The 26,803-nt window shown below is 42.5% G+C and overlaps 1 protein-coding gene across 1 annotated transcript in view; it reads left to right on the forward strand.

Annotated features, from left to right (window-relative positions):
- Positions 1-20,294, forward strand: part of LOC311245265 (uncharacterized protein) — a 39,274-nt gene extending 18,980 nt beyond the window's left edge. Inside the window, exons 2-12 of the mRNA XM_084335101.1 lie at positions 6,614-7,135; positions 7,249-7,803; positions 7,917-8,471; positions 8,585-8,686; positions 11,030-11,169; positions 11,258-12,644; positions 12,689-13,047; positions 16,112-16,275; positions 18,165-18,416; positions 18,770-18,929; positions 20,187-20,294. Of these exons, the coding sequence (XP_084191227.1) occupies positions 6,614-7,135; positions 7,249-7,803; positions 7,917-8,471; positions 8,585-8,686; positions 11,030-11,169; positions 11,258-12,644; positions 12,689-13,047; positions 16,112-16,275; positions 18,165-18,416; positions 18,770-18,929; positions 20,187-20,270 (4,280 nt within the window). The 3' untranslated portion in view covers positions 20,271-20,294. The remainder of the gene's footprint in view (positions 1-6,613; positions 7,136-7,248; positions 7,804-7,916; positions 8,472-8,584; positions 8,687-11,029; positions 11,170-11,257; positions 12,645-12,688; positions 13,048-16,111; positions 16,276-18,164; positions 18,417-18,769; positions 18,930-20,186) is intronic.
- The last annotated feature ends 6,509 nt before the right edge of the window (positions 20,295-26,803 follow it).

Consider the following 26,803-nt stretch of genomic DNA (forward strand, 5'->3'; position numbering starts at 1 on the left):
ACAAAGAATGAAATATAATCTCAGGGAAGTCACACATAACCCAAGTTTACCATTGCAATGTACAGCACATTCAAAAACATCTTCATTCTGAACCAAGTTCAGTACATTATTACCTAATATCTTTTAGATGATACCGTAATATCTGTATGTGTTTGGTTCAAACTTGCCTCATTTATCATCTGTGACGAATCCCGCAGCGGTCTCTCCTCCTTCCTCTGCCCGCAGTCCAAACACCCCCCTCTGCAGTCCATGGCTCTGATGCAAGGAGCGGCCCGGTGAATGGCCCAGACCGGCTGGCTTAGATCTTTGTCATCAGTTGATGCTCAATGAGTCTGGTCGAAAGCCTGATGGAAGCTGTCTCTTAGATCTCTATCTCTGGACCACCGATACTATCAGGCTGGGGTCAGCTGTCGGTTGATGTTCTTAGCGTCCCATCAGCTGGGTGTATGTTCACCAGCCGATAGACCTAGTTTTGCAGCAGACTGGGACAGCTTACTTTCTCAGTAATCAGTTCAGTAGAATAGCTGGGCCAGCACTTGTCTCCCCGTGCTAGAGCAGTGGGCCCCAGCTTCCTCTCTCAGTGGTCAGCTGGGCCAGCACATGCCCCCGGTTCGAACCGTGGGCCTCAGCCTCCTTTCTCAGTGGTCAGCTGTCAGCAGTGTCCTAGCTGCGTCCCATAGCTGAGTGTCCTCTCCTCGGGCAGCAGCGGGCATTTGGACCGGCACAGGAGACTGAAGAGAGACACGCCCAGCGAGAACTCACAAAAGAAAAAGAGAGAGAGAGAGAGAGAAAGAAAGAAATAAAAATAAAAAACTGTCCGGTAACATTTCAACTCAGCTCCAATGAGCAGGGCAGTTTCCTAAGTCATGACAACAAAAACAAATGTCCCTTAGAGTCTCGTTGGCCAAAAAACAAACTATATATATATATATATATATATATATAATATTGAAGCCCACACCCCACCCATCTCATACATCTGGGACGTACCAATATTTGAAAAAACTACAAAAAACCACCAAAAACAATCTAGAGAATTTATGCCAATAAGCTGGTTTATCACAAAATGGAGTAACGAAATATTACACTAGAAATGTAATGGTAGGCATGTCTAAGAACATATCTTCCCATATTATGTAATATAACTGTTTGATTATGACACATTCTCAGTGACTCGATGTGGCCTGACAGTGAGTAATGTACAAGTTAACATCTTTTGCAGTTAACATCTTTTGCAGTTAACATCTTTTGCTTTGAAATCAAATAACAATCTCCTAATATATACAAAACAAAAATTCAACAGGTTTTTAAATAGTCAGCCATACTATTGTTGGAATACGCCTAAGGCAAGAAGGCAACCCCTGGTACCTATTCCTTTTAAAATGTGTTCACTTTAACTGTCCTTCTTACTTGAAACAGTCTCGGGAACCACATCACCATACCCGTTTAGACATTCACAACATCCCTATTTTACTGTTCCCAGAAGAATATTTTCTGAAGCTGGACGAAGGTCATTCCATTATATAAATATATATAATCTTTTTAATTTTTAATTTTAATATTTTTTTTATTCACTCAATACACTGTATACTGTATATCAGTGGCAGCTCGTCCATAGAGGGCACTCGGGTGCCGCCCCCCCCCTGGTAGAGAGAGAAGGAGAAGAAGAAATTTTTTTTTTTGGATTTAGATTTTGGACTCTAAAAATACAATAAACATGTTTAAAATAAATAATAATGGGCGGCTAGGTGGTGTAGTGGGCAAGGCACTCGCCACCAGTGTGGAGACTCTAGGATTCGCGTGTTCGAATCCAGCTCTCCACATTGTTTTCAGTTTAGCTGGTCGTCCGCAGTAATACACATTGGCCGTATTACGGGGAGGGAAAACTGAAGGGTGGGGATCGAACGTTGTGAACAAGCGACTCCTACAAGTCGGTTGGTGCGCCTGCGCAGTAGAATCAGGAAGTGTCGGGGGCAGCGTGAGCCTCCCACGCGTTACTCCTCGACACTGAGAGATCGAGCTGCGCAGGTGAAAAGATGCGACTGCTGTTACCTCAAGTACCGGAGGGGACTTGTGCTATGTATGACTTAGTCCACATTGCAGCCGGCTTGTGGGAGGCAAGAAACAGCGTTCGTGACAGGGGAGGGTTGAATTGGATGATACGAAATTGGGATGGGAGAAAAATATAGAAAAATGGGAGAAAAAGTGGATCAAAAAATAAATAAATAATAATTACTCTTTAAGTATGTTTGTGTTTAAAATGCACATTAACATATCAAATATAAATCATTGTTTTGTGCGTGATTGACATCACTCTCTCCTGATGACGTGACATCTACCTCCAAGCCTGGGCGCATAGACTTAACACGCACAGTGGTGGGCGTCACTGCAGCCAATGTATCGTCGCGGCCAATGTAAATGGATCAAGCAAATAAATGAAGCCTATTAGGCCACTGTACTCAGTCATCAGACAGAAAATAATGCTTTATAATGGAAAGTTCAAGCCCGGACCACAAAACAAGTGAGTCTATTACAATATGTACTGTTCCGTAGTTACTGAAACTGATTGAATATGGCAAGATTCAAGAGGTTTATTTGTCACATATACACTCTCTCTCTCTCTCCCTCTCTCTCTATCTCTCTCTCTCACACAACGCAGTACGCACGGCGCAAACTCACCAAAATTTAGTATTGCACAACAGATTTTTTTTTTATCTACGGAGGGGGAGGGGGAGGGGGAGGGGGAGGGGGGGGGGGTCACATCCTGTCACATCCTGAGCTGAAGGATGGTGTGGTGAAGCGTAAGGTCTGCGGACACTGGGATGGCAACTGCTGCCATCCAATCCTATCCATGTCAAAGCATGTCGTGTAGTTGCATTTTCAAACTTTATTTAACTTGAACTTTATCTTAAATAGTAAAATTTCAATTTCAATATTGTGAGTCAGAAATTTAAATGCAGTATCTGTCTCATTTATGTGCATTTGGGAGATGTTATAAATGCAGATTCTGTAAATCCCATACGTTTTCAGGAGTTTCTTGATGGGGAGCCCCAGTGTTTCCTATATTTATTATAATTTTCTGTCATTGCTGGGGTCAACTTGAGATGTTTTTTTCACAGATCTAGCCTCTTTTCCTCTTAAAGTGCACCAGATTAATGCATTTAAATGTTAAATGCATGCCCACCATAACCTCTTAAGCCCTAGCCATATTTCCTGAAAATTCGCCTAAAATACAGACCTAAGTAAATGGAAGATTGCTCCATTTGCATGTTCTTGGTATCTAGGAACATCTATGTATTCCCAGTGGCAGAAATATTGTGTCTGTTACTAGTGTCTGTAAATTGTAATGAACCAAATGAGAATATATATATTTTTTTTTCATCTTTGACGGTGAATAACACCATGCTAAAATTGACCAGACATGAAAAATTCAGCACCTTCTTGAGCATGTGTACAAAAAATCTAAGCAAATGAATAAAGGGCAGATGATTAACAGGAGGTTTTGTAGATATAGTACTGAATTCTGCCATCCGGACACATGCAATTTGAAATATGATTATAGAATATAGAATATCAGGCCTATAAATGACCTTATATGACCAAGTCACACATCTCTGGATCGGGCCAAATCTCCCCTTTCCAATGGCAGAGTTCAATCTGGATTTAGTACCACCAGGCGCCCCTGACAAGGCAGCAAAAACTGTGAACGAAATCTACTGTAAGTAGTTACCTTTTTATAATGTAAATTTGCAACGCCGTTTTTTGCTAGAAGTTCACATAAAGAGAAACGAACTCCGGTCAATAAACGCCTTTTTCCGACTCGATGCGCTGAGATTTCTATAAACTCATATTTCACTAATAACACTTAAAATCATTGGTAAACAAACATAGTGCTGAAAATTATACTTTGACTACTGTTTTATTATTTTTTTAAATCTTTTTCTCCGCCTGATTTTCAATTTTTCTCCCCATCCCAATTTAGTCGTTATGCCAATTCCACCCCTCCCCTACCTGGTTGTTGTGCGCATGTTCCTCCTACTGGTCGGTACAAGGGAACCCTGAAGCCTACCACATGCTTCCTCCGACACATGTGGAGACAGCCAGTGGCTCTTTTTTCACCTGGCAGCGAGGACTCTCATTGGTGAAGCGTAACGCGTGGGAGGTCACGCTGCCTTCACTATTTCCTGCCTTTCGCTGAGCAGGCGCCCAGACCTGACCTGTAGTCGTCGCTGTCCACAACGCCAGATTACCACCCACGACTTCCCTCCCCCTAACTCAGCCAAACTAGTTAGTATGACGACCGGTCCAAGCCGCAGGGCAATGCTGACTCCGGGAGTCGAGACCGCAGCCTCTTGCATTGGTGACGAGCGCAATCTCTGCTACGCCACCCGACGCCCTTTACTTTGACTACTGTTTTGACAGGGTTAGGGTCTTTACTCTTGGCTACATTTGAAAAAGAAACGCAACATTCGCATAATTCATACATTCTGTAGAGATGGATTTATGGCGTGATATCAATCTCGTACCGGTACCGGACTGCTCGGGCTTAAGAGGTTAAAGGGTTTGGAATCCCCCCACCATAGTTTCACAAAATAGGGGCCCCCAAACAACATTTCGCATAGGGCCCCCAAAAATCTAGAAACGGCCCTGGGAGAAACGTATAGCATTTTTTATTTTCAGATATTTTTATTAACACTTTGATCGCCATGGTTAAATTCATAATTTACCATCCCTAGCCAGCTCTATTTGTCTATGGAGAAGTTCCCCTTCTTTGCAGGGCTATAACTTTTTAAATTCTATTGCTAAATTGACATTATTATGGCCCATTCAATGTCCTATATCTATTGTTCAGGGTGTAGCAACGTTATACTTTTTCATTCACATATTCATACTAAAATATGGTCTAAAGTATAAGTATGTTTTTATCGTTTTCTGCAGCTTTCTCCAGAACTAATGCATTATATTGATGATCAAATACAGTTTGGTAGCGATCGGTGCCAGATAAAAAATTTCAACTGGAGGTACTTCTAGAAGTTACTACGTATCATCTGATGTTGACCGGATGGGCGGGGGGTCGTTTATAATTCCGTGGGCAACGTTATATCATTCATCTAGTGTGGGTCATATGATCATCAGAGCAGTTTATATGGAACACGTTCGAAAATAACGCTGAAACTCACCGTGGCTTCCTCGCGCCGTTGGGGGATGAGCGTGGAACAGAATTTTTTCTATTATGGGATGGAGAAATACCAGATCCATTTCCAGGTTGTATAATAGTATATACGTCCAAATCATGTTGTTTATTGAGTTAGGGTGAGCGATCGATTATCCAGTGTGTCAATATGGAGTCCCGGGAGCTATAGCGAGTGGTCGGACCGAATTTGGATGAGCACCAGTTTCCTGTTTCCGGTTTGCTGTTTGGGCGATCTGCCGATCGGCCACCAGATGGCGCTCTTGAACCGTTAGAGAGGTGAGTGGAGATCAGCAGTATATCTCAGGTCCCCGGAGGAGAAATATGATTTCGATCACAGATTTTTGAAATATTGATATCAAAGACGAGTTACGCCGTCTTCGGCAGAATGAGCATACCGGGGAAAGACGAGTTCCAGCGTTTTCGGCGATTAAAGTGTTAATGAAAATGCCCTATTGGGAACCCCTGATATAGACATCATACATAGAAACCGCCAATACATAATATGTCTGCGAGAGGTTGGGCGGCCCTTGCAAGTGGAGATGGACCGCTCCAACATTCCAGAATTTCCCGATGGACTGCGTCTGGTGTGCACTGAGGCAGGTCAGGTGGCCAGGAGTGTGCAACAAGACGGTATAAATATGGAATATTAATACAGTCTATTCCACTTTAGCTATATCCACGTGATTGGGTTTAGTTCTTGTTTATTTATCCACTGTCATTTGCAGTGTTGGTGTAGTGTAAATCCTACAGTACAACTAATTTACAATACGAAGCCGTTCGAGAATGCCGAATAAGTACAGATTGTGTTATGAAGGAATTCCTTGGTATCTTTCACGTATGTAATGAGGACCATTCTTTACAGAAATTATTTTAGTGAATTCTTTGGCAAATAGTGATAAATAGATGTGAACTAGGTGCAGACAATGAATGAATGAATGAATGAAAACTTTTTTTTAACAGATTGCAGAATGGGTACAATACAGTACGGCTCAATACACACAATTGTTAAGGGGATGCAGACCAGAGAAGACGTTTGTCTTGTTTACATCAGGGTCCCCCATTTTCAATTCATAGTGACATTTATGACATACACAACATACATGACATTTATGGCATAGGGACATACAGGTATATAGTACTGTTACATTTGTGACATATACGATATGTAAATATACAGTACTGTTACCCATAACAAGGGTAAAATGGAGAATTTTCTTTTTATTAAAATACTGACTTGGAACCTAGATAGACAAATCCTGTGACATTCTCAGGACAATAATATTCCATTTAATTGCACAATATTAAATTCAAACATTCAAAGATAAAAAAAAAAGAGATCAGTGTTCTTATCACTACATATACTATATATTCCTTCAACCAAATAATTGAACAAACAACTATGTAACCTTATTCCATTAGGTACAGTACTTGATCTGATGATGAAATCGACGCTTCACCTTGTCCTGTTGGTTTCTGTCATTGCTGGAGTTAACAGCAAGCAATGTGGAGGCAGTCTTTGCCAATCGGGGGAGGACTGCATCAGTGTTGGTGGGAGCCTCCGGTGTGCAGACCCCTGTAACCACTACAGCAATCTGAATGATAGCTGGCGTTCCACAAACATATCATCTAGAAATCAACAGATACATTGTGACAAACATGTCACCTGGAAAGGCTGGTATCGCATGTTCCTACAGGGCACCAGTGTTCCCATGCCAGAGACCTGTGTGGAGGATCGGAGGTGTGGGACCCATGCTCCCTTGTGGCTTGCAGAGTCACACCCTGAGCTGAAGGATGGTGTGGTGAAGCGTAAGGTCTGCGGACACTGGAATGGCAACTGCTGCTACTTTAAGTCCAATCCTATCCATGTCAAAGCATGTCGTGGTAACTTCTACGTCTACAAGTTTGTCAAACCGGTTAATTGCGCTCTTGCTTATTGTGCAGGTAATGTACCGTTCCTTCCACAACAGAGAAGATCAGGAGTTTTCAAATATATAGTTACTTCATTATGGCCAAAACCACTAACCACCTGTCTTTTACCATTTCACCTAATCCAGATGCAATCTGTGACAGCTGTGGAAACAATGAAATCTGCGTTAGAAGTAATGCTTCCTGGACATGTCAGGCACAGCAAGATGATGGAATTGTTCTAAAGAAATTGTTCAGCAAGCAATGTGGAGGCAGTCTTTGCCAATCGGGGGAGGACTGCATCAGTGTTGGTGGGAGCCTCCGGTGTGCAGACCCCTGTAACCACTACAGCAATCTGAATGATAGCTGGCGTTCCACAAACATATCATCTAGAAATCAACAGATACATTGTGACAATGGTCTCACCTGGAAAGGCTGGTATCGCATGTTCCTACAGGGCACCAGTGTTCCCATGCCAGAGACCTGTGTGGAGGATTGGAGGTGTGGGACCCATGCTCCCTTGTGGCTCGCAGAGTCACACCCTGAGCTGAAGGATGGTGTGGTGAAGCGTAAGGTCTGCGGACACTGGAATGGCAACTGCTGCTACTTTAAGTCCAATCCTATCCATGTCAAAGCATGTCGTGGTAACTTCTACGTCTACAAGTTTGTCAAACCGGTTAATTGCGCTCTTGCTTATTGTGCAGGTAATGTACCGTTCCTTCCACAACAGAGAAGATCAGGAGTTTTCAAATATATAGTTACTTCATTATGGCCAAAACCACTAACCACCTGTCTTTTACCATTTCACCTAATCCAGATGCAATCTGTGACAGCTGTGGAAACAATGAAATCTGCGTTAGAAGTAATGCTTCCTGGACATGTCAGGCACAGCAAGATGATGGAATTGTTCTAAAGAAATTGTTCAGCAAGCAATGTGGAGGCAGTCTTTGCCAATCGGGGGAGGACTGCATCAGTGTTGGTGGGAGCCTCCGGTGTGCAGACCCCTGTAACCACTACAGCAATCTGAATGATAGCTGGCGTTCCACAAACATATCATCTAGAAATCAACAGATACATTGTGACAAAAGTGTCACCTGGAAAGGCTGGTATCGCATGTTCCTACAGGGCACCAGTGTTCCCATGCCAGAGACCTGTGTGGAGGATCGGAGGTGTGGGACCCATGCTCCCTTATGGCTCGCAGAGTCACACCCTGAGCTGAAGGATGGCGTGGTGAAGCGTAAGGTCTGCGGACACTGGAATGGCAACTGCTGCTACTTTAAGTCCAATCCTATCCATGTCAAAGCATGTCGTGGTAACTTCTACATCTACAAGTTTGTCAAACCGCATCATTGCCATCTTGCTTATTGTGCAGGTAATGTACCGTTCCTTCCACAACAGAGAAGATCAGGAGTTTTCAAATATATAGTTACTTCATTATGGCCAAAACCACTAACCACCTGTCTTTTACCATTTCACCTAATCCAGATGCAATCTGTGACAGCTGTGGAAACAATGAAATCTGTGTTAGACGTAATGCTTCCTGGACATGTCAAGCACAGCAAGATGATGGAATTGTTCTAAAGAGAGGTGACATGATTTCCTAAAGAAATAACCTTTCTGTCCTAAGTAACATGGGTCTCCCAGTCCCTTCGCTCTGCAGTAAACACAAACACATTTTCTGGTATCCTGTTCTCACATAATCCAATCAGGAGAGTGAACTCCACACTGTCAAATTGTAAAAGTATCTGCCAGCAGATAGCGCTTGGCAAGATTTCTTGAAATAAGTAAGAAATATCTAGGGTTCTCTCTCCCCTGATTGGATAAAGTGGGAAGGGATACCAGACTTTTAACTATTTAACACTTATTTTAACTAAAATATACCACTTACAGTATCTTTAACTCTATGGGTGATGCAAATATGAATAGCAAGTCCAATGTACATTATGTCAATGTGTGTAGGCTAAGGTTCTGAGGGAGAGAAGTTGAGGGGGTTCCGAAGGCAAGATTGGTGCAACAAGAGGACATGCGCACCTCTTCAATATAGGAAACAAGTCCAGTGAATGCAATGCTGTGGATCATCTACATTAGATTATTGTGCTTTTGTGTCCCTCACTCTATTGTACAGAGAGACAAGACACTGAACATGGTACTTTAGCCTCTTGGGCAATGAGGTCTCCAGCATTGACTTTGGCTAGGAGGGGTTTGTCCTGTAATTTGAGGGCAGACTGTCTCACACAAATGTCAAGTTCGATTGTTGAGGCTTTATGCAAAGATTTTTCTGCTGTATATTTTCCACAGAAAAAGCATATCTCTGTTGAATGATGTTCAAGTCTATTGCTCTGACGGGCAATGGATCTTGTCAAATGGAACAAGATGCTCAGCTAGCGTTTTGTATCCTGCCCTATCTGTGCCACGTGCTGAATTAGACAGACATTTCAGCATTTCACACTGACACAGGAGTCACACATTTGTCCCAATCTGTAGTCGGGCACTGTGTATCTGACGTTTCAAGCTCATTAGGGTGCACCTTCTTGAAACATTTGGCCATGTCCCTGCTGTCATGCCAGTCCAGGTCAACCGAAAGCATACAAATGTACAGATTAGGCGGCCGGGTAGCGCAGCGGACTAAGCGTCTGTCTACCACCGCAGAGACACTGGTATGGAATCCAGCTGTCAGCGGTGCCTCCGGCTTGGCCGGTCGTCATACTGACACAATTGGCAGTGTCAGCGGGAGGGAAGCCGGTGGGTGGTAATCTGGTCATTGTAAACAGCGACTCCTACAGGTCGGTCAGGACGCCTGCACAGCGAGGAAGGGATCTGGGTGAGGTAGTGTGCCCTCCCACGCGTTACACTCACCCAATGAGAGTCCTCGCTGCCAGGTGAAAAGAGGCTGCTGGCTGTCTCCTATGTATCGGAGGAAGCATGTGATAGACTTCAGGGCTCCCTAGACCGGCAAGTAGGGGGCAGATGCGCGCAACGACCAGGAAGGGGAGGGGGGAATTCGCATAGCGACTAAATTGGGATGGGAGGAAAATTTAAGAAAAATAGGAGGAGAAAAAGTGGATAAGCATATGCTATGTAATTCCCAAAAGCTGTAGGCTACTAACAACATAGTGTAAAATATAACAGTGACATGCAACACAATAGATGATGTAGCTAGCTCACTAATGTACTGTATGTCAGCCAAGTAATTAGACAAGTGTGAAAACACAAGACAAGCATATTACTGAATAATAATTTCTTACTATAAAGTAAGTATTGTGTAGCTAGCTGACGTAAGGTATCAAGTTAGACATGTAGGTTAATTTAACACAGTCAACAGTAAGTATTATAACTAACATCAAGCTAGCCAACGAGGTAATTTGACATACTTAAAAACAAAAAATAACTAAGTAGGCCTATTGTATGACTTACCCGTTAACAGTCTAGTGATCTCAACTGAGTAGGACAAGCGTCTATGGCTTATGATCACTATTTTCTTCACATTAACTATTCTGAACAATACACATAGATGTAAACAAATATTACTTAAGGTTAAATATTAAACACATACAGTATTATGCATACTAATTACCTACACATGTGCTAATATTTGATGCTTTTACTAATATGTAGTTCTCTGAATGCCAGCTATATGTACAGTAGTTAGGTAGTTGCCAGCATGTTATAAATGTTACTACTGGATTCCTCATCCTTGTAAATGTGGATTAGTCACCAGAATCAAGATCTAGAACCTGAGTTACTGGTAAAATAAAGACAATGGCACAACTGTGTGTTTCTCACTGCCATTACAGAGTCTTGGCTGTCTTATTTATTTGGGAGAGAGACCACACATTCACAAACCTACACTGAACTGTTCAAGATCATAGCAGGTGAACGTGAACATGGGAATTCTCATTTCAACCTGAAGTCTAACCTGTCTCTTTACAGCCCATGTTGCAGCCACAGTTCAGCCAACCCATGCTGCAGCCACAGTTCAGCCAACCCATGCTGCAGCCACAGTTCAGCCAACCCATGCTGCAGCCACAGTTCAGCCAACCCATGCTGCAGCCACAGTTCAGCCAACCCATGTTGCAGCCACAGTTCAGCCAACCCATGTTGCAGCCACAGTTCAGCCAACCCATGCTGCAGCCACAGTTCAGCCAACCCATGTTGCAGCCACAGTTCAGCCAACCCATGCTGCAGCCACAGTTCAGCCAACCCATGTTGCAGCCACAGTTCAGCCAACCCATGTTGCAGCCACAGTTCAGCCAACCCATGTTGCAGCCACAGTTCAGCCAACCCATGCTGCAGCCACAGTTCAGCCAACCCATGCTGCAGCCACAGTTCAGCCAACCCATGTTGCAGCCACAGTTCAGCCAACCCATGTTGCAGCCACAGTTCAGCCAACCCATGTTGCAGCCACAGTTCAGCCAACCCATGCTGCAGCCAAAGTTCAGCCAACCCATGCTGCAGCCACAGTTCAGCCAACCCATGTTGCAGCCACAGTTCAGCCAACCCATGCTGCAGCCACAGTTCAGCCAACCCATGCTGCAGCCACAGTTCAGCCAACCCATGCTGCAGCCACAGTTCAGCCAACCCATGCTGCAGCCACAGTTCAGCCAACCCATGTTGCAGCCACAGTTCAGCCAACCCATGTTGCAGCCACAGTTCAGCCAACCCATGCTGCAGCCACAGTTCAGCCAACCCATGTTGCAGCCACAGTTCAGCCAACCCATGCTGCAGCCACAGTTCAGCCAACCCATGTTGCAGCCACAGTTCAGCCAACCCATGTTGCAGCCACAGTTCAGCCAACCCATGTTGCAGCCACAGTTCAGCCAACCCATGTTGCAGCCACAGTTCAGCCAACCCATGTTGCAGCCACAGTTCAGCCAACCCATGCTGCAGCCACAGTTCAGCCAACCCATGTTGCAGCCACAGTTCAGCCAACCCATGTTGCAGCCACAGTTCAGCCAACCCATGCTGCAGCCACAGTTCAGCCAACCCATGTTGCAGCCACAGTTCAGCCAACCCATGTTGCAGCCACAGTTCAGCCAACCCATGTTGCAGCCACAGTTCAACCAACCCATGCTGCAGCCAAAGTTCAGCCAACCCATGCTGCAGCCACAGTTCAGCCAACCCATGTTGCAGCCACAGTTCAGCCAACCCATGCTGCAGCCACAGTTCAGCCAACCCATGCTGCAGCCACAGTTCAGCCAACCCATGCTGCAGCCACAGTTCAGCCAACCCATGCTGCAGCCACAGTTCAGCCAACCCATGCTGCAGCCACAGTTCAGCCAACCCATGTTGCAGCCAAAGTTCAGCCAACCCATGTTGCAGCCACAGTTCAGCCAACCCATGTTGCAGCCACAGTTCAGCCAACCCATGCTGCAGCCACAGTTCAGCCAACCCATGTTGCAGCCACAGTTCAGCCAACCCATGCTGCAGCCACAGTTCAGCCAACCCATGTTGCAGCCACAGTTCAGCCAACCCATGTTGCAGCCACAGTTCAGCCAACCCATGTTGCAGCCACAGTTCAGCCAACCCATGCTGCAGCCACAGTTCAGCCAACCCATGTTGCAGCCACAGTTCAGCCAACCCATGCTGCAGCCACAGTTCAGCCAACCCATGCTGCAGCCAAAGTTCAGCCAACCCATGCTGCAGCCACAGTTCAGCCAACCCATGTTGCAGCCACAGTTCAGCCAACCCATGCTGCAGCCACAGTTCAGCCAACCCATGCTGCAGCCAAAGTTCAGCCAACCCATGTTGCAGCCAAAGTTCAGCCAGCGTTGCTTTGTGGTATGAGGATCATAGAGTTGGGTCTTCCTGGGTCTTACCTTGAGTATGAAGGCCTGATTGCATCATCTGGCCACATGGCAGACCCCCTGTGTTCTGCACTTGAACAGCGGAATGGTACGGTGTGGTATCGGGTGGAACGCACGGCAGGAAAATGTGGAAACACAATGACGGTGAGTTCAATTTGACTGAACCTATGACCTTGAAGGGGATCGTCCACATTTTCATAGAAGAATGTCTGATATGTCCAATCAGTCTGAAATTACTCCAATGTTGCATACAGTACATCCATTTGTTTTTTGAGATATTGGAAGCAGAACATTTTATAGTTTGTTGCAATGCCAGTGCAAGTCAATTGCACTAGCATTACTGGACTGGGGGGGGGGGGGGGGGGGGGGTCTGGACAGATGGACTACGCAAACTCCAATTTTTTTCATAAATAACCAGATAGGCATCTTAAACACCCGACCAACCCCAGCAAACATTACAAAGTCGGTAATATATTGTTGTGTTTAATTGCACTAGTTTATATGGTGCATTGGCTTTCATAGCTGCAGTCTGTTCTGTCCCTACCGAGTACTCGTAGCTACAGTACAGGAGCACACTACAAATAAAGTCATGACTCTCAACTAATGTGTGTGCTGCTGTGTGCAGTACGTTACAAATTCCATTATCCGGCTATTGCCCGCTGGGCTTTGAAACAGGGCCAGTTTTAGCCTGCTATGTTAGGGTGGGCTGCTTTAATTAACTAAAAAAGTTGCCTGCTCATAAACATAACATTATCTCCCAACAAGAACAAATGACAAGATTTTATCATTACAGGTTTCAACAGCACATCACAACCCGGCTGCTGGGATTACACACACATTGAGCCAGGCCACTGAATATGAACATCAGACCAACTTAGTCTTACCAGCAACAACATCACACAGCAAGCAAAGATCCATTCGATTCCATTAGCCTGGCAAGTTCAGTATTTTTTGCGAGGCCAAAGACAGAACCATATACAAATAAATAAAACATTTAGCCTATAGGCCTACTGGCCATTAAGTTAAGTCCATCTTCCTTTTTTGTAGGAGAAAGTGGACGATCACATGGCCATGAAGTTAAATCCAATAAAAGGTCATTCTTGATGGAAACGGAGGCTAACTTTGCGTTACTCTTGTTGGGAAGCTAACTTAGTGCTAAAATTAGAGCAGTGTTTAACCATAGCTACTGTAGAAAATGTTGCATCACTCTTGTTGGGAAGCTAACTTGGTGCTAACAGTAGAGCAGTGATTAACCATACTGTAGAAACCGTTGCATCACTCTTCTTGAGAAGCTAACTTAGTGCTAACAGTAGCGTGGTGTTTAACCATACTGTAGAAAAAGGCGAATGCGGCGTGTGCAAAACGGCGAGGGCGGTGTGCAAAACAGCTTGAGAGGTTCGGATCCATTCAACAGGAAGCGATTTGCGACTGATCTCAAAATGAGATTAAAATTAGTGCTGTCAGGCGATTAAAAAAATTTATCTAATTAATTACAGGATTTGTAATTAATTAATCTAATTAATCGCATTTTAATCGCATAACCATTTTATGCCTGATATTCTATATTCTATAATCATATTTCAAATTGCATGTGTCCGGATGGCAGAATTCAGTACTGTATCTACAAAACCTTCTGTTTAATCATCTTCCATCTATTAATTTGCTTAGATTTTTCAGGTCTGGTCAATTTGAGCATGGTGTTATTCACAGTCAAAGATAAAAAAAATAAAATTGATATTCTCATTTGGTTCATTACAATTTACTCAAAATAAAATGTTCATTCAATCAATCACCGCGCAGATTGATTGATTGAATGAAAATGTTATTAACAGATTGCAGAATGGGTACAATACAGTACGGCACACAATTGTTAAGGGGATGCAAACCAGAGAAAGACTTTCGTCTTGTTTACATCAGGGTCCCCCATTTTTTATTCATAATGAATTGTAAGTAAGGGTGCAACTTGCACCGTGCAATCCATTCTTTGGATCTAGCCCACAGTATTTCTGACACTGGGAATACATTCCCTGAGATTCATAGATGTCCCTAGAATCAGATACCAAGAACATGCAAATGGGCCATATTAAAAAAAAAAAACGTCTGTAAATGTGTATTCTACATTCTTATGGAATGAATGAGATACAAAAAAAAATTTATACAATTTTTTTTTTTTTTTTGTAATTAATTTTGAGTTAATTTTCATAACGCGATAATTTGCTGTGTAATTAATTAATCTAATTAACGCGATAAACTGACAGCCCTAATTAAAATGTATTGTTATTATACAGCACAAGTACAATACACAATCCAACCAGATTGGATAAATAAATGCTCCATAAATAAATAAATAAATAAATAAATAAATAAATAAATAAATAAATAAATAAATAAATAAATAAATAAATAAATAAATAAATAAATAAATAAATAAATAAATAAATAAATAAACACAAATAAATAAAATGGCTTATGAGGCAGCCTCAATGCACGAGCACACACACACACACACACACACGCAATCTGAAATGGTTAAGCAGCCATTCATCTGGCTCTGCAAATAGATCTAGATCTCTAAATATGCGTTCTATGCATACGGCCTGGGCGGCCAGAGCATCTAACTGTTCTAACAGCAATATATAATCCATTTCAGAAGCAGAACGCATGCAATAAGTTATAATAATAACGATTGGACTTTTAAAGTCGTATTTGGGGGCAATTGACCAATGGTAGGGTTTTATTTATTTATTTTGCTCTCGACCACTGCCTAAAAGAAAAGCAAAAATAAGAAAACATTGCTGAATCCCAGGTAAGAACAAAATAAGACAAAATGCTAGATAAGAACAAAATAAAAGGAAATCTGTTCTTATATCGCTTCGTGAATGAGGCCCATTGTTTCTTCCAACATGGAGGACAAATTGGCATTGTAAACATAGACCTCTTATGTGGCCGCATCATTATGATGAGCCCCGTGTGGTGTTTTTCCGCCTATGGCAGAAATGAACAGTCTTTTCCTTTACCGTCTAAAAAGGTAATTTTGTCCTTGATGTATGTGGGGTTAATGGGATTTTTTTTTTTTTTTTTTTTTTTTAACTTTTTTAACGTTTTTTAACGTTTAACCAATATTTAAAAGCCATGCTAACCCGAAATGAACGGATGTTGCAGAGAATGACGCTGGTGACACTTTCTTTTGACGTCTTCCTTTCTCCAGATCAATGGCACTCACGCCACCTACGCCAACACCTTGTTTGTGTACCCCGACGAAGACGGAGAAGAGAACAGCTCTCTTCCAGACCCTGTAAGCTTTACTTTCTCCTGCATCTACCCTATGGACACTGAGACCAGTATGCAGGTGGCCATCAGACCTCAGCTGCGGTAAGAAATAGGCCTAAATACTTTATGATCTTAAAGATGGCGGCGCATGCACAATGCAAGGCTTTGTGAGTCACTGTTCTGCTAATATGGAATATATCATGATCAAGTGTAGACCTTTCTACCTTTTTATAACTACCATTGTGACTGCAGCCTATGTACCTTGTGATGCTAATGCCAAGCTAGCAATGAAGGTGCTGCCATTAGCAAACAACATAACTCACACCCAGAGGCAGCCTTTATTGTTGCAGGAGATTTTTATATTTAATTTTTTCTATTTATTTTTGGGCTTTCTGTATTTTTCACCCATCCCAATTTAGCCAATTCCCTTCCTGGTCATTGCGCGCATTGCTCCACAGTGGGCCTGGGGAGGGTGTAGAACTAACACATGCCTCCTCTGATACATGTGGAGTCGCCAGACGCTTCTTTTCACCTGACAGCGGTCGGCCAGGGGTTCTCAAACTTTTTTATACCACAACCCCATTTTATTTTGGAATTATTTTGGCGACCCCACACTTTCAACGTGGAAATAAGGAATATCAAAATAAAAGCACACGTTGTTGAACTTGATCATGCATATTTATTAGAAAATGAAATTACAGCACTATGTTATCAATGAAATTAATTAATATTATCAACAAAAGCAACAGAATTGTTTCTGTATACACATTTATAAAACGAGGCATATTTAATTATTTAGCCAAATATGTTGTCATCCCAATCATGGACTACATGTCTGCCCTCCTCCCCTCCGGGAGGCGCTACAGGAACCTCCACTCCAAGTCAAGCAGACAACTTCTTTCCCTCAGTTGTCATCTCCCTGAACTCTGTACCACGATGACAGCCATACCATATAAACTCTGAACTCCATTGCCTATACCCTAGGGGGCTCTGTTACCCATACTGTATGAACTTTGAACTCATAATCATAATAATCATAACTACCTACTGTACCTCATACTATAGTCTACCCATATAACGCTGTATGATAGCATGTACAATAGTGCTGTATATACCGTATATATATATTTATATATACTGCATACATATATCCATATCTGTCTGAATGTACCTGCATAATATCCTTTTATATACCTAGTATGTATACCCCTGCATATAACCAGATATAACTGTATGATAGCATGTACAATAATGCTATATATACCATATATATTTATTCTGTATATATACTGTATATATCCACATTTGTCTGTACATATAATCTGCATATATCTGTAGCATATCTGTAAAAAACTATATCTATATCTGTACATATCCCTTACCTACTCTTACTAATTACGCTGCTGGCCATAGTGTCATAGTACACCATATTAATACTACAACTCTGTACATACATCTGATTAGGACTATTACTCAGTAGTACTCATTTATATATTTTATACCCAGTTTAATCACCTGTACATTGTATATTTTCTATTGCACTTTACTGTTGCATTTGCACTCTGGTTGGATGCCAAACTTATTTTCGTTGTACTGTACTTTCGCTGTATAATGACAATGCATTTGAATCGAATCTAATATTTTCACACCTCTTTAAAAGGCAACAATGATCAAGGTGAAGGTATCCCACCAATTTAATAATTTTCTCTTTTCAAGCAGACAGAGCTGACATCAAATCCCCCCCCCCCACCCCATGGATATATATCACAATTAGAATTTAGCTGGGTTATGACAATATACTTTTTTGTCTTGTATGTTAGTAAAAAAGTATTCTCCTTTGTGTCTTTCTTCATCCCCCATGGATCCACTCTACAACTATTTAACCTCTACTCCTGGTTGTTTGGGCACAAACCTTTTTTTATCCACTAGTAAACAAATATTCTCCCATTCTGTGGCACTGTGGCAGTGAACTGTGTCTTTGGGTTTTGCAGGGCAAGTAACGCTAATGCAATTGTTGGCGTTGGACCCCAAGCCAGAGCCTCCATGTCTTTGTACCGCAACCCCAACTTCACAGCCCCGTACCCAGCCGGTCCCGTCACCATACCGGTCGGCGCTACGCTGTATGTGGGCGTTACGATCGACGAGACGGATGCAAACCATTTTGTGGTGGTCCTGGAAGACTGCTATGCTACTCAGACTCAGAGCTCCGACGACCCCAAGAAATACTTCCTCATTCAAAACAGGTCAGAGACACCGATGGCTGAAAACACAATGACTTTAGTTTTTTTGTGAGCCGTATATGAGGTCAGTTTTGTAACAAGATTGTGAACTTTTTCCCACCTGTTTTAAACAATTGAGCCCTTCATACGAGGAACTATACAAGTCAGTTTTTAAAATGTTTTGGACAGCCCACATATTTACATTTGTAAACTCAACTGAAATCACATCGGAGTGTGAATGTGATAGATCACCCGAAACTACTCGACCTCTACTGTCCTTAACGATGAACGTACGCAAGCCCTAACTTACCATCTTCAGATAATTAGGTCTGAAAACATGAATCTGAAAACATTCATCTGAAAACCTCAACATCTAGGTGTGCAACTAACCACCGTCAGGTGTCAGTGACTGAGAACGGCTCGTCCCTCCAAGCTCGCTTCTCTGCCCGGCTCTTCCTGTTCCAGAGGGACTTCACCAGCATCTTCCTGCACTGCACCCTTGGCCTGCGTGACCGCAGCCGTGTCTCCGTCTCTCCTGTGAGTACAAAACCGTGTCTCTGTCTCTCCTGTGAGTACCAAGACTGTGTCTCTGTCTCTCCTGTGAGTACCAAGACCCTGTCTCCGTCTCTCCTGTGAGTACCAAGGCTGTGTCTCTGTCTCTCCTGTGAGTACCAAGACCGTGTCTCCGGCTCTCCTGTGAGTACCAAGGCTGTGTCTCTGTCTCTCCTGTGAGTACCAAGGCTGTGTCTCTGTCTCTCCTGTGAGTACCAAGACCGTGTCTCTGTCTCTCCTGTGAGTACCAAGGCTGTGTCTCCGTCTCTCCTGTGAGTACCAAGACCGTGTCTCTGTCTCTCCTGTGAGTACCAAGGCTGTGTCTCTGTCTCTCCTGTGAGTACCAAGGCCGTGTCTCTGTCTCTCCTGTGAGTACCAAGACCGTGTCTCTGTCTCTCCTGTGAGTACCAAGACCGTGTCTCTGTCTCTCCTGTGAGTACCAAGACCGTGTCTCTGTCTCTCCTGTGAGTACCAAGACCGTGTCTCTGTCTCTCCTGTGAGTACCAAGGCTGTGTCTCTGTCTCTCCTGTGAGTACCAAGGCCGTGTCTCTGTCTCTCCTGTGAGTACCAAGGCCCTGTCTCTGTCTCTCCTGTGAGTACCAAGGCCGTGTCTCTGTCTCTCCTGTGAGTACCAAGGCCCTATCCACCTGAACCGGTTGTGATGTGATGTTATTATGATGTGATGTTAAGACAAAGTGGACCCCCACAGGTCCTTGATGGGGTTTCGAGGGGGTTCCCATGCAGCTAAATTAGTTTAATTTGACACATTTTCCAGATATGGCTGGATGGGCTAGATGAGGTAAAGAACTTGACCCAGTACGTTGCTGCTGAAGTTCCCTTGAGCAAAGCACTGAACTCCAAACTGCTCCAGGGGCGTTGCACACCAGGGTTGGAGTTGGAGGCAGATCAGCGTAAAAGGACTGCCTTGGTGTCAAGTTTTAGTTATGTTTGTGGTTGTTGCGCATCTTGGGCTCAGCTCGACTCCCATGTCCTGCCTGAACTAACGCAATGCTCCATTTCGTTCGGCATCCAACTGATGAGATTTAGATCGGAATCGGTGGGTGTGATGGCGGGTGATCGTCTAAGTTGAAAATGAAGGGAATTATCCTTTAAACAAAGCATGATATTAGATCAGGTCAATGGCATCTTGTTACAGTATTTGTGTATATGCTCATTGCTCAATGTTGTGCTATCAGCTCTGTGATATACAGTATATTCATCTCTGGTGTCTCCTGTCTGCAGTCGTGTCGGGGGAGGAGGTCTCGCTCCGTCTCCGATGCCCTCCCCCTGAATCCAGTCATCATCGGACCAATCACGTGGGAGTAGATGAGGAGGAGGAGGAGGAGGAGGAGGAGGAGGAGGAGGAGGAGGAGGAGGAGGAGGAGGAGTGTGTGGAGGAGGTGTCACTCAAGGGGAGACCACCCCCCTAAAATACCATTTTCCTGATTTTGGGGCAATTTTGAGATTTTTGTATAATGTTGCACTTTACATGTCTTCTTTCAAACTAGTGACAAGAAAAGTAATTTTGCTTCATTTTGCATGATTGCATCCATAAATGTGCACATATTGAATGGGGAAGTGCCTCATTTGCATATATAAACATAAAATTCAGAAAACTTGCTAATTTCCTTTTCTTAGTTTATATGTACATAACAAACTGGGAAAGTTTCATAGTGATATCTATTCAAATATTTTTTTGCCTATTAGGGGGTACAGTAATCGGTTATGTTGTTTGTTACTACACTGTTACTACTACTACTACTATTATTATTATTATTATTATTATTATTATTATTATTATTATTATTATTATTATTATTATTATTATTATTATTATTATTATTATTATTATTATTATTATTATTATTATTATTATTATTATTATTATTATTATTATTATTATTATTATGTTATTATGTTATTATGTTATTATGTTATTATGTTATTCAGTTATCAGGCATGTGTTTAGGTTGTCTATTACTAATGGTTTGATTGGGTGTTGTGTTTGTAAATAGCGGTTTCAAATAAAAATGTATGGCATTTTACAATACAGAACTTTGAAGGCGTTTTTCCCAAAGGCTAGACATGTACCATTTCCCTAGTATCTACACACACCAAACGTTCCACCTTTATTCATATCTATATCCTGCTTCTTTGTGCCAAAGGGTTTGTTGATATGTCATAAGACACACACACCACTGATGATTAACGGGGCTACCGTGGACAGGGTGAGCAGCTTCAAGTACCTGGGGGTCCACATCTCAGAGGATCTGACATGGTCAACACACATAGACACAGTAGTAAAGAAAGCGAAGCAGCGCCTCTACCACCTGAGACAGTTAAGGAAGTTCAGAGTATCGGGGAAGATACTCCAGTCCTTCTACTCAGGAGCTGTAGAGAGCATCTTGACCGGAAACATCACTGCCTGGTATGGGAACAGCACGGCACAGGACAAGAAGGCCCTACAGAGAGTGGTGCGCTCAGCCGAGCGTACCACAGGTATTGCACTACCACCCCTGCAGGCTCTATACAACAAGAGGTGCAAATCCAGAGCCTGCAGGATAATGAAAGACCCCCACCACCCCAATAACAGCCTGTTCCAGCTGCTGAGGTCAGGCAGACGCCTGCGAACCCCAGCTACTAGGACGGAGAGGCTTAGGCTAAGCTTCTTCCCCCAGGCCATCAGAGCCTTGAACAATGAACATTGAGAGACACAGAAACTGAACTATCCACACACAAGCACACACACGACACGCACGCTGAGCACGCTCACACACTAGCAGCCACTTTAACACTCATGCCGCACACACGCACACTTATGGCCAGAGGAAAGGCCACTTTAAATTAGTATAACATCAGGAACAGTGTATTGCACTACTAAAGCTACCTAGCATGTCCTATATGCTCTGTAAATACTATGTACAGATACCGAGATGGCACACCATGTACCTGTTTATTGCACTGTTGTTGTTATTGGATTCTATTAATATGTTGTACCACTGTATTTTTATTGGATTCTATTATATGTTGTACCACTGTATTGCACATCGTCGCGGGCAAGACCAGCCGCATTTCATTGTATACCTGTATGCCGTGACAATTAAAACTCTTGACTTGACTTGACATGATTTACAGACAATACAAAACTTTAAAGGCGTTTTTCTCAAAATGAGATTTTATGAGTTTGTATTACACATGATTACAATAAATCGCAATTTCTCTAGTACCTCCACACACCAAACTGGCCATGTTTCCTCCTATCCATATACCACAACTTTTTGTTAGAGGATTTCTTGATATATCACTCATCCAGATTTTTAGAAAATTTTATACAAAAAATGTATGCGAAATTTTTTTTTTAATGACTAGGGGGTCATAAAAGGTCATAAATCCCTGTTCGGGTGGCATATAAAAAAATACTCTAACAAAAAGTTAGTTTTTTAATGTAGTAACATGAAAAAGCATGAGAAAATATCTATATATCATCAATTTTTGGGGTAACATGCAAAAAGGGTCAATTTTGAATAGACCACGCCCCTTTTTGGGTAATAAAATTATGCGACCAAAAACATTTTAATACATTTCTTTTCTTTTTTTGACTATTCTAAACAATTAAGATGTTTGCAAATGATTTCATCCTTTATTTTATTTTTTTCCTATCTAGGGGGGTGGTCTCAAATAAAGTGATTTAATGTGATTTAATAAAATAAGACAAATAGTTTGACCATATATATATATGGTATATATATATAGTGGGAATAAATGTTTATAGCATTGAATCATGTGGTGGATGAGATTCAATAAAACGCATGAAGCATCATCCGTTGTCTTTTTTTTATTGCTCTTACATATTGAATCCTTTTTATACTCTCCTGGCTGAACATCAAGTAAAATACACATCTGCCTTTATCTGCATGTGTACCAACTAAGTATCCCTTACAAAAGAGTACCATGGTAGTCTGATGGTAATTTCATATTTACCATGGTATACTATTATGGTATAAGACCATGGTACTGTCATGGTAAAAGTTATGTATCACCATGGTATCACTTTTGCACTTAAATAATACCATGGTAGTATCCAATTTAAACCATGATACTGATGGTAACATCATGGTATTCCCATAGTTTTTTTTGTCACTACCATCATCATAGTGACCAAGAAATGGTGGACATACCATGATATTTTGGGGGGAAATACCATGATGCTTTTTTAAATGGGATGGTATACATGCAGACGCAAGGTGCATAAAAACAGCCCAAACCTCAGCAACCACCCAACTGCACGTGCAACAATAATAATTGTTAGACTAGAAGTCTTTATTTGTCATGCAGTTTTAACACACACACGCGAGATGGTCGACCCACAGGAACACACACACACACACATGCACTGAGTCGCCGATGAAATGTCTCTCTGCACTTTTCCCATCCCCATGGGCAGCCGGGAGCAGATAGGGCGTCAACGTGAGCCGCGCCCCGGGGACCAATCCAAGTGCTCCTGTCCGTCTTCGTCAAGGACGCCACAGTATATGACATGTGTCACACTGAAAGACAACGTCTATTGTAAGGTGTGCTGAGATTATTCAGCTAATTCTGCTCCTTCTAAACCACACATGGTCAGCTGAGGAATGAAATGAGCATTAGATAATTATAATATTATATATATTGTGATCTACCCACCACCACACAACATGGCTCTATGTAGAAAGATGGAAATCTATCTAAGGCCTGTTGCTAATTTCATTCCTCAGCTGACCATGTGTGGTTTATATAAATCCCATGTTTGATAATCCATACTATGTTCATCATATTGAACCGCACGGCACTGGGCAGTGTGATACAGTCCAGGCACGTCCACAGACAGGCTGATGCAGCTGACGTGGCCCCTGGCACCCTGTCTATAGAGCACAGAGAGCCTCAGCAGGACATGAGAGGTTAGTCTGTGCTGCTTGGCATAAGGCATCAGTGTTCCCTAAAAACCCACAACCGTTTCTCCCCTCCTCTCCTACCTCCTCTCCTACCCCCTCTCACCACCTCTCAGTCGGAATCCAAAACTCTCATTTAAGTATACTTTAGGAATTATGTAATGTGCCTGAAAAAAAAAAAAAAAGAGACGTGAAGCAACCAAATCTCTCTAAGACCTTCTTTCTTCTACTCTGAGCTCAGAGGCTGGATGGGCTCTGGTGCCAGTGCTTCTGGGTAAAGTGGGAGCCATCTTGGATTAAGGCAGCTTGGGGAGAAAACAGGCCCCTTGTCCGTGGTTTATTACGCTTAGAGAAACAGAGAGGCAGCTTTGGGATGAAGAGGTTTGTGTAGGTCTGTGTGACATTTAGCTCTCCTGAGAAAGATAGTACAGTCGCTATCTGTGTATTGTACGCAGGCAGGCACGAGTAAATTATACACATTTCTTTCTCAGAGTATTTAGAGTATGCTGTATAATTGGTGGAATGAGGTCACAAATCCTCAAAAGTAGAAATACAGTATTCTGGTAATACAAGTAGAAGTCCTGCATTTTAAATTCTATGGTGGACGTACTGTATAATGTACTGTAAGACTGATGGCAGAATCATGATGGTAAACTGCATAAGAGGGCCACATGTCTCTGGTATATACAGTATTTTAAAACCGTATACTTAATACCAAAGGTTTTCCCACAGACTCCCAGAGGCACCAGTAGCTTTAACCCTTTCACTACCACACTACAGAAGGTTAACCCTTTCACTACCACACTACAGCTGGTTTGAAAGGGTTAACCTTCTGTAGTGTGGTTGTGAAAGGGTTAACCCTTTGTCGTGTGACAGGGAAAGGGTTAACCTTCTGTATTGTCGCAGTGAAATGGTTAACCATTTGGTAGTGTGGTAGTGAAAGGGTTAAGCTGACAAAAAAAAGATCAACAGGTGTTTTTGCACATTGTGTGTAGTTTTTGACGAGGAACGTGATGATGGTCTCAGTTTTCCGATGCAACCCCCGCAACACAACTTGGCAGGCCAAAAACATCTGATTGGTTATTGATGCAGGGAGTTGATGTTTTGGCCAATCGGATGCTTTTGGCCTGCCAAGTTGTGTTCACAGGTTAGCATTGGAAAACTAAGACCACCATCACGTTCCTAACCCTAACCCTAAATTCTGCTTAAAACAGCTTGTGCCTCTGGGAGTCAAAACCTTTGTTGCACATGCAAAAAGAAATCCGTCCGATCCCGACAGAAGTCTGAGATTTGCAACCCACAGCTTTATGGACTAACCCTGACTAGTTGGCATGGTACCTGCTGGTGCCATCTGATATTGTTGTAAATGTTGCCGTGACTTGTACTAAATGTGGAACATGGCACATCATAGCAGAGTCAAAGCAGGGCGATGTTTCCTACCTCAAGGCTGATGTTTTGGATCTTCAGAGCTCACTGTGACTCAGGGCATGGAGCTATTGCTAAGTTAACTGACTACACAGTTATCGTTACCCAGGCTGCCTCTCAACACAGTGAAACTGCTTTTTTGTCTAGCTAATTAGCACAATGGGGGCATGCTACAGTCCCTTGTATGTAGGTCTTTATATGGGAAAATGGGAAAATGACTACAGTATGTGTTTGACTCTAAGCAACCATTCTTGGACAAGCCTTAACCTGTTAAGCTGTAGCCCTATTTTCTAAAATTTCGCCTAAAGGTACATGCCTAAGTAAATGGAAGATTGCTCCACTTGTACAAGGTCAATTGGGGGTATGTATTTCCAGTGTCAGAAATATTGTGTCTGTTACTAGGCTTGAACAAATTGTAACGAAAAAAGGAGAATATAAATTATGACTTTTTTTGCATCTGTGCCGGTGAATAACACCATGTTACAATTGTGCTGGAACCGAGCTCGCTCACTGAGCTCATTCAGCACCTTCTTGAGATCAAAAGTGTACAAAAGATCTAAGCAAATGAATAAATGGAAGATGATTAAACAGAAGGATTTGTAGATACAGTAATACATTATAATCCATTTGAATGATAAATTCCTATTTGACCTTGAACTTGACCTTGACCTTATTATGGCCAAACCATAGGGATAGGGAAAAAGCTCCTCTTTCCAATGGCAGTGTTAAATCTGGATTTAGTCATTTCCTCTTGTTTTCCGATAAAATAGATATAATTAGCATTTTTCAGAGAAATTCTTATTTTCGTTCAATCTTAAAAACATTGGTAAAAATGAAAATATACACTTTGACTGCTGTTTTGATAGGGTCTTTACTCTTGGCTACATTTGGAAAAGAAACACAACATTAAAACCTCTTAACACTTTGAATGCCCAAAACGACATAACTCGTTTGATCAGCCCCCCCATTGAGTGCCCACGACGACAAATATAGTTTTTTTTTTATTAGCGATCTGAATTCATATTTCATCAACCGAGTCTACCGTTGGGAAACCAGCCCCGCCAGGCGCTCAGATGTGAAAAAAGCGCCCCCTATCGTCTCTCAGATGGTAATGCACCCTTTTGGAATGGACTCAATGAAAATGGATGAGAAAAAAAACCTCCGGAATCCACATTTTACTTCTCTCGCATGTAACCAGAGCCGATCGGATTCATTGTGGACCATCAGAACAGCGTGTAATATGTCTTTACAGTACGTAGCATTGGATCAATAAAAGGATCGATTTTTGGAATGGCGATCAGGAATTGGAATAATCTTTTTGGATACCATCTGATCTCAGGTAAGGAATCTATTTTACCAGTCTTAGGATAATCAGACCTGTTTTCACGGAGATATAAGCTTTTCCCCTATATGTGATATGGCTGTTTGGCTGTGCGAGCGATCAGGAAATAAGAGAATCGATTTTCAGCTCGCGGCACCAGCGTGCATACGTACACATATACTATC

The sequence above is a fragment of the Notolepis coatsorum genome (genome assembly GCF_963971535.1).
Source record: "Notolepis coatsorum genome assembly, chromosome: 18".
Classification (NCBI taxonomy): Eukaryota; Metazoa; Chordata; class Actinopteri; order Aulopiformes; family Paralepididae; genus Notolepis; species Notolepis coatsorum.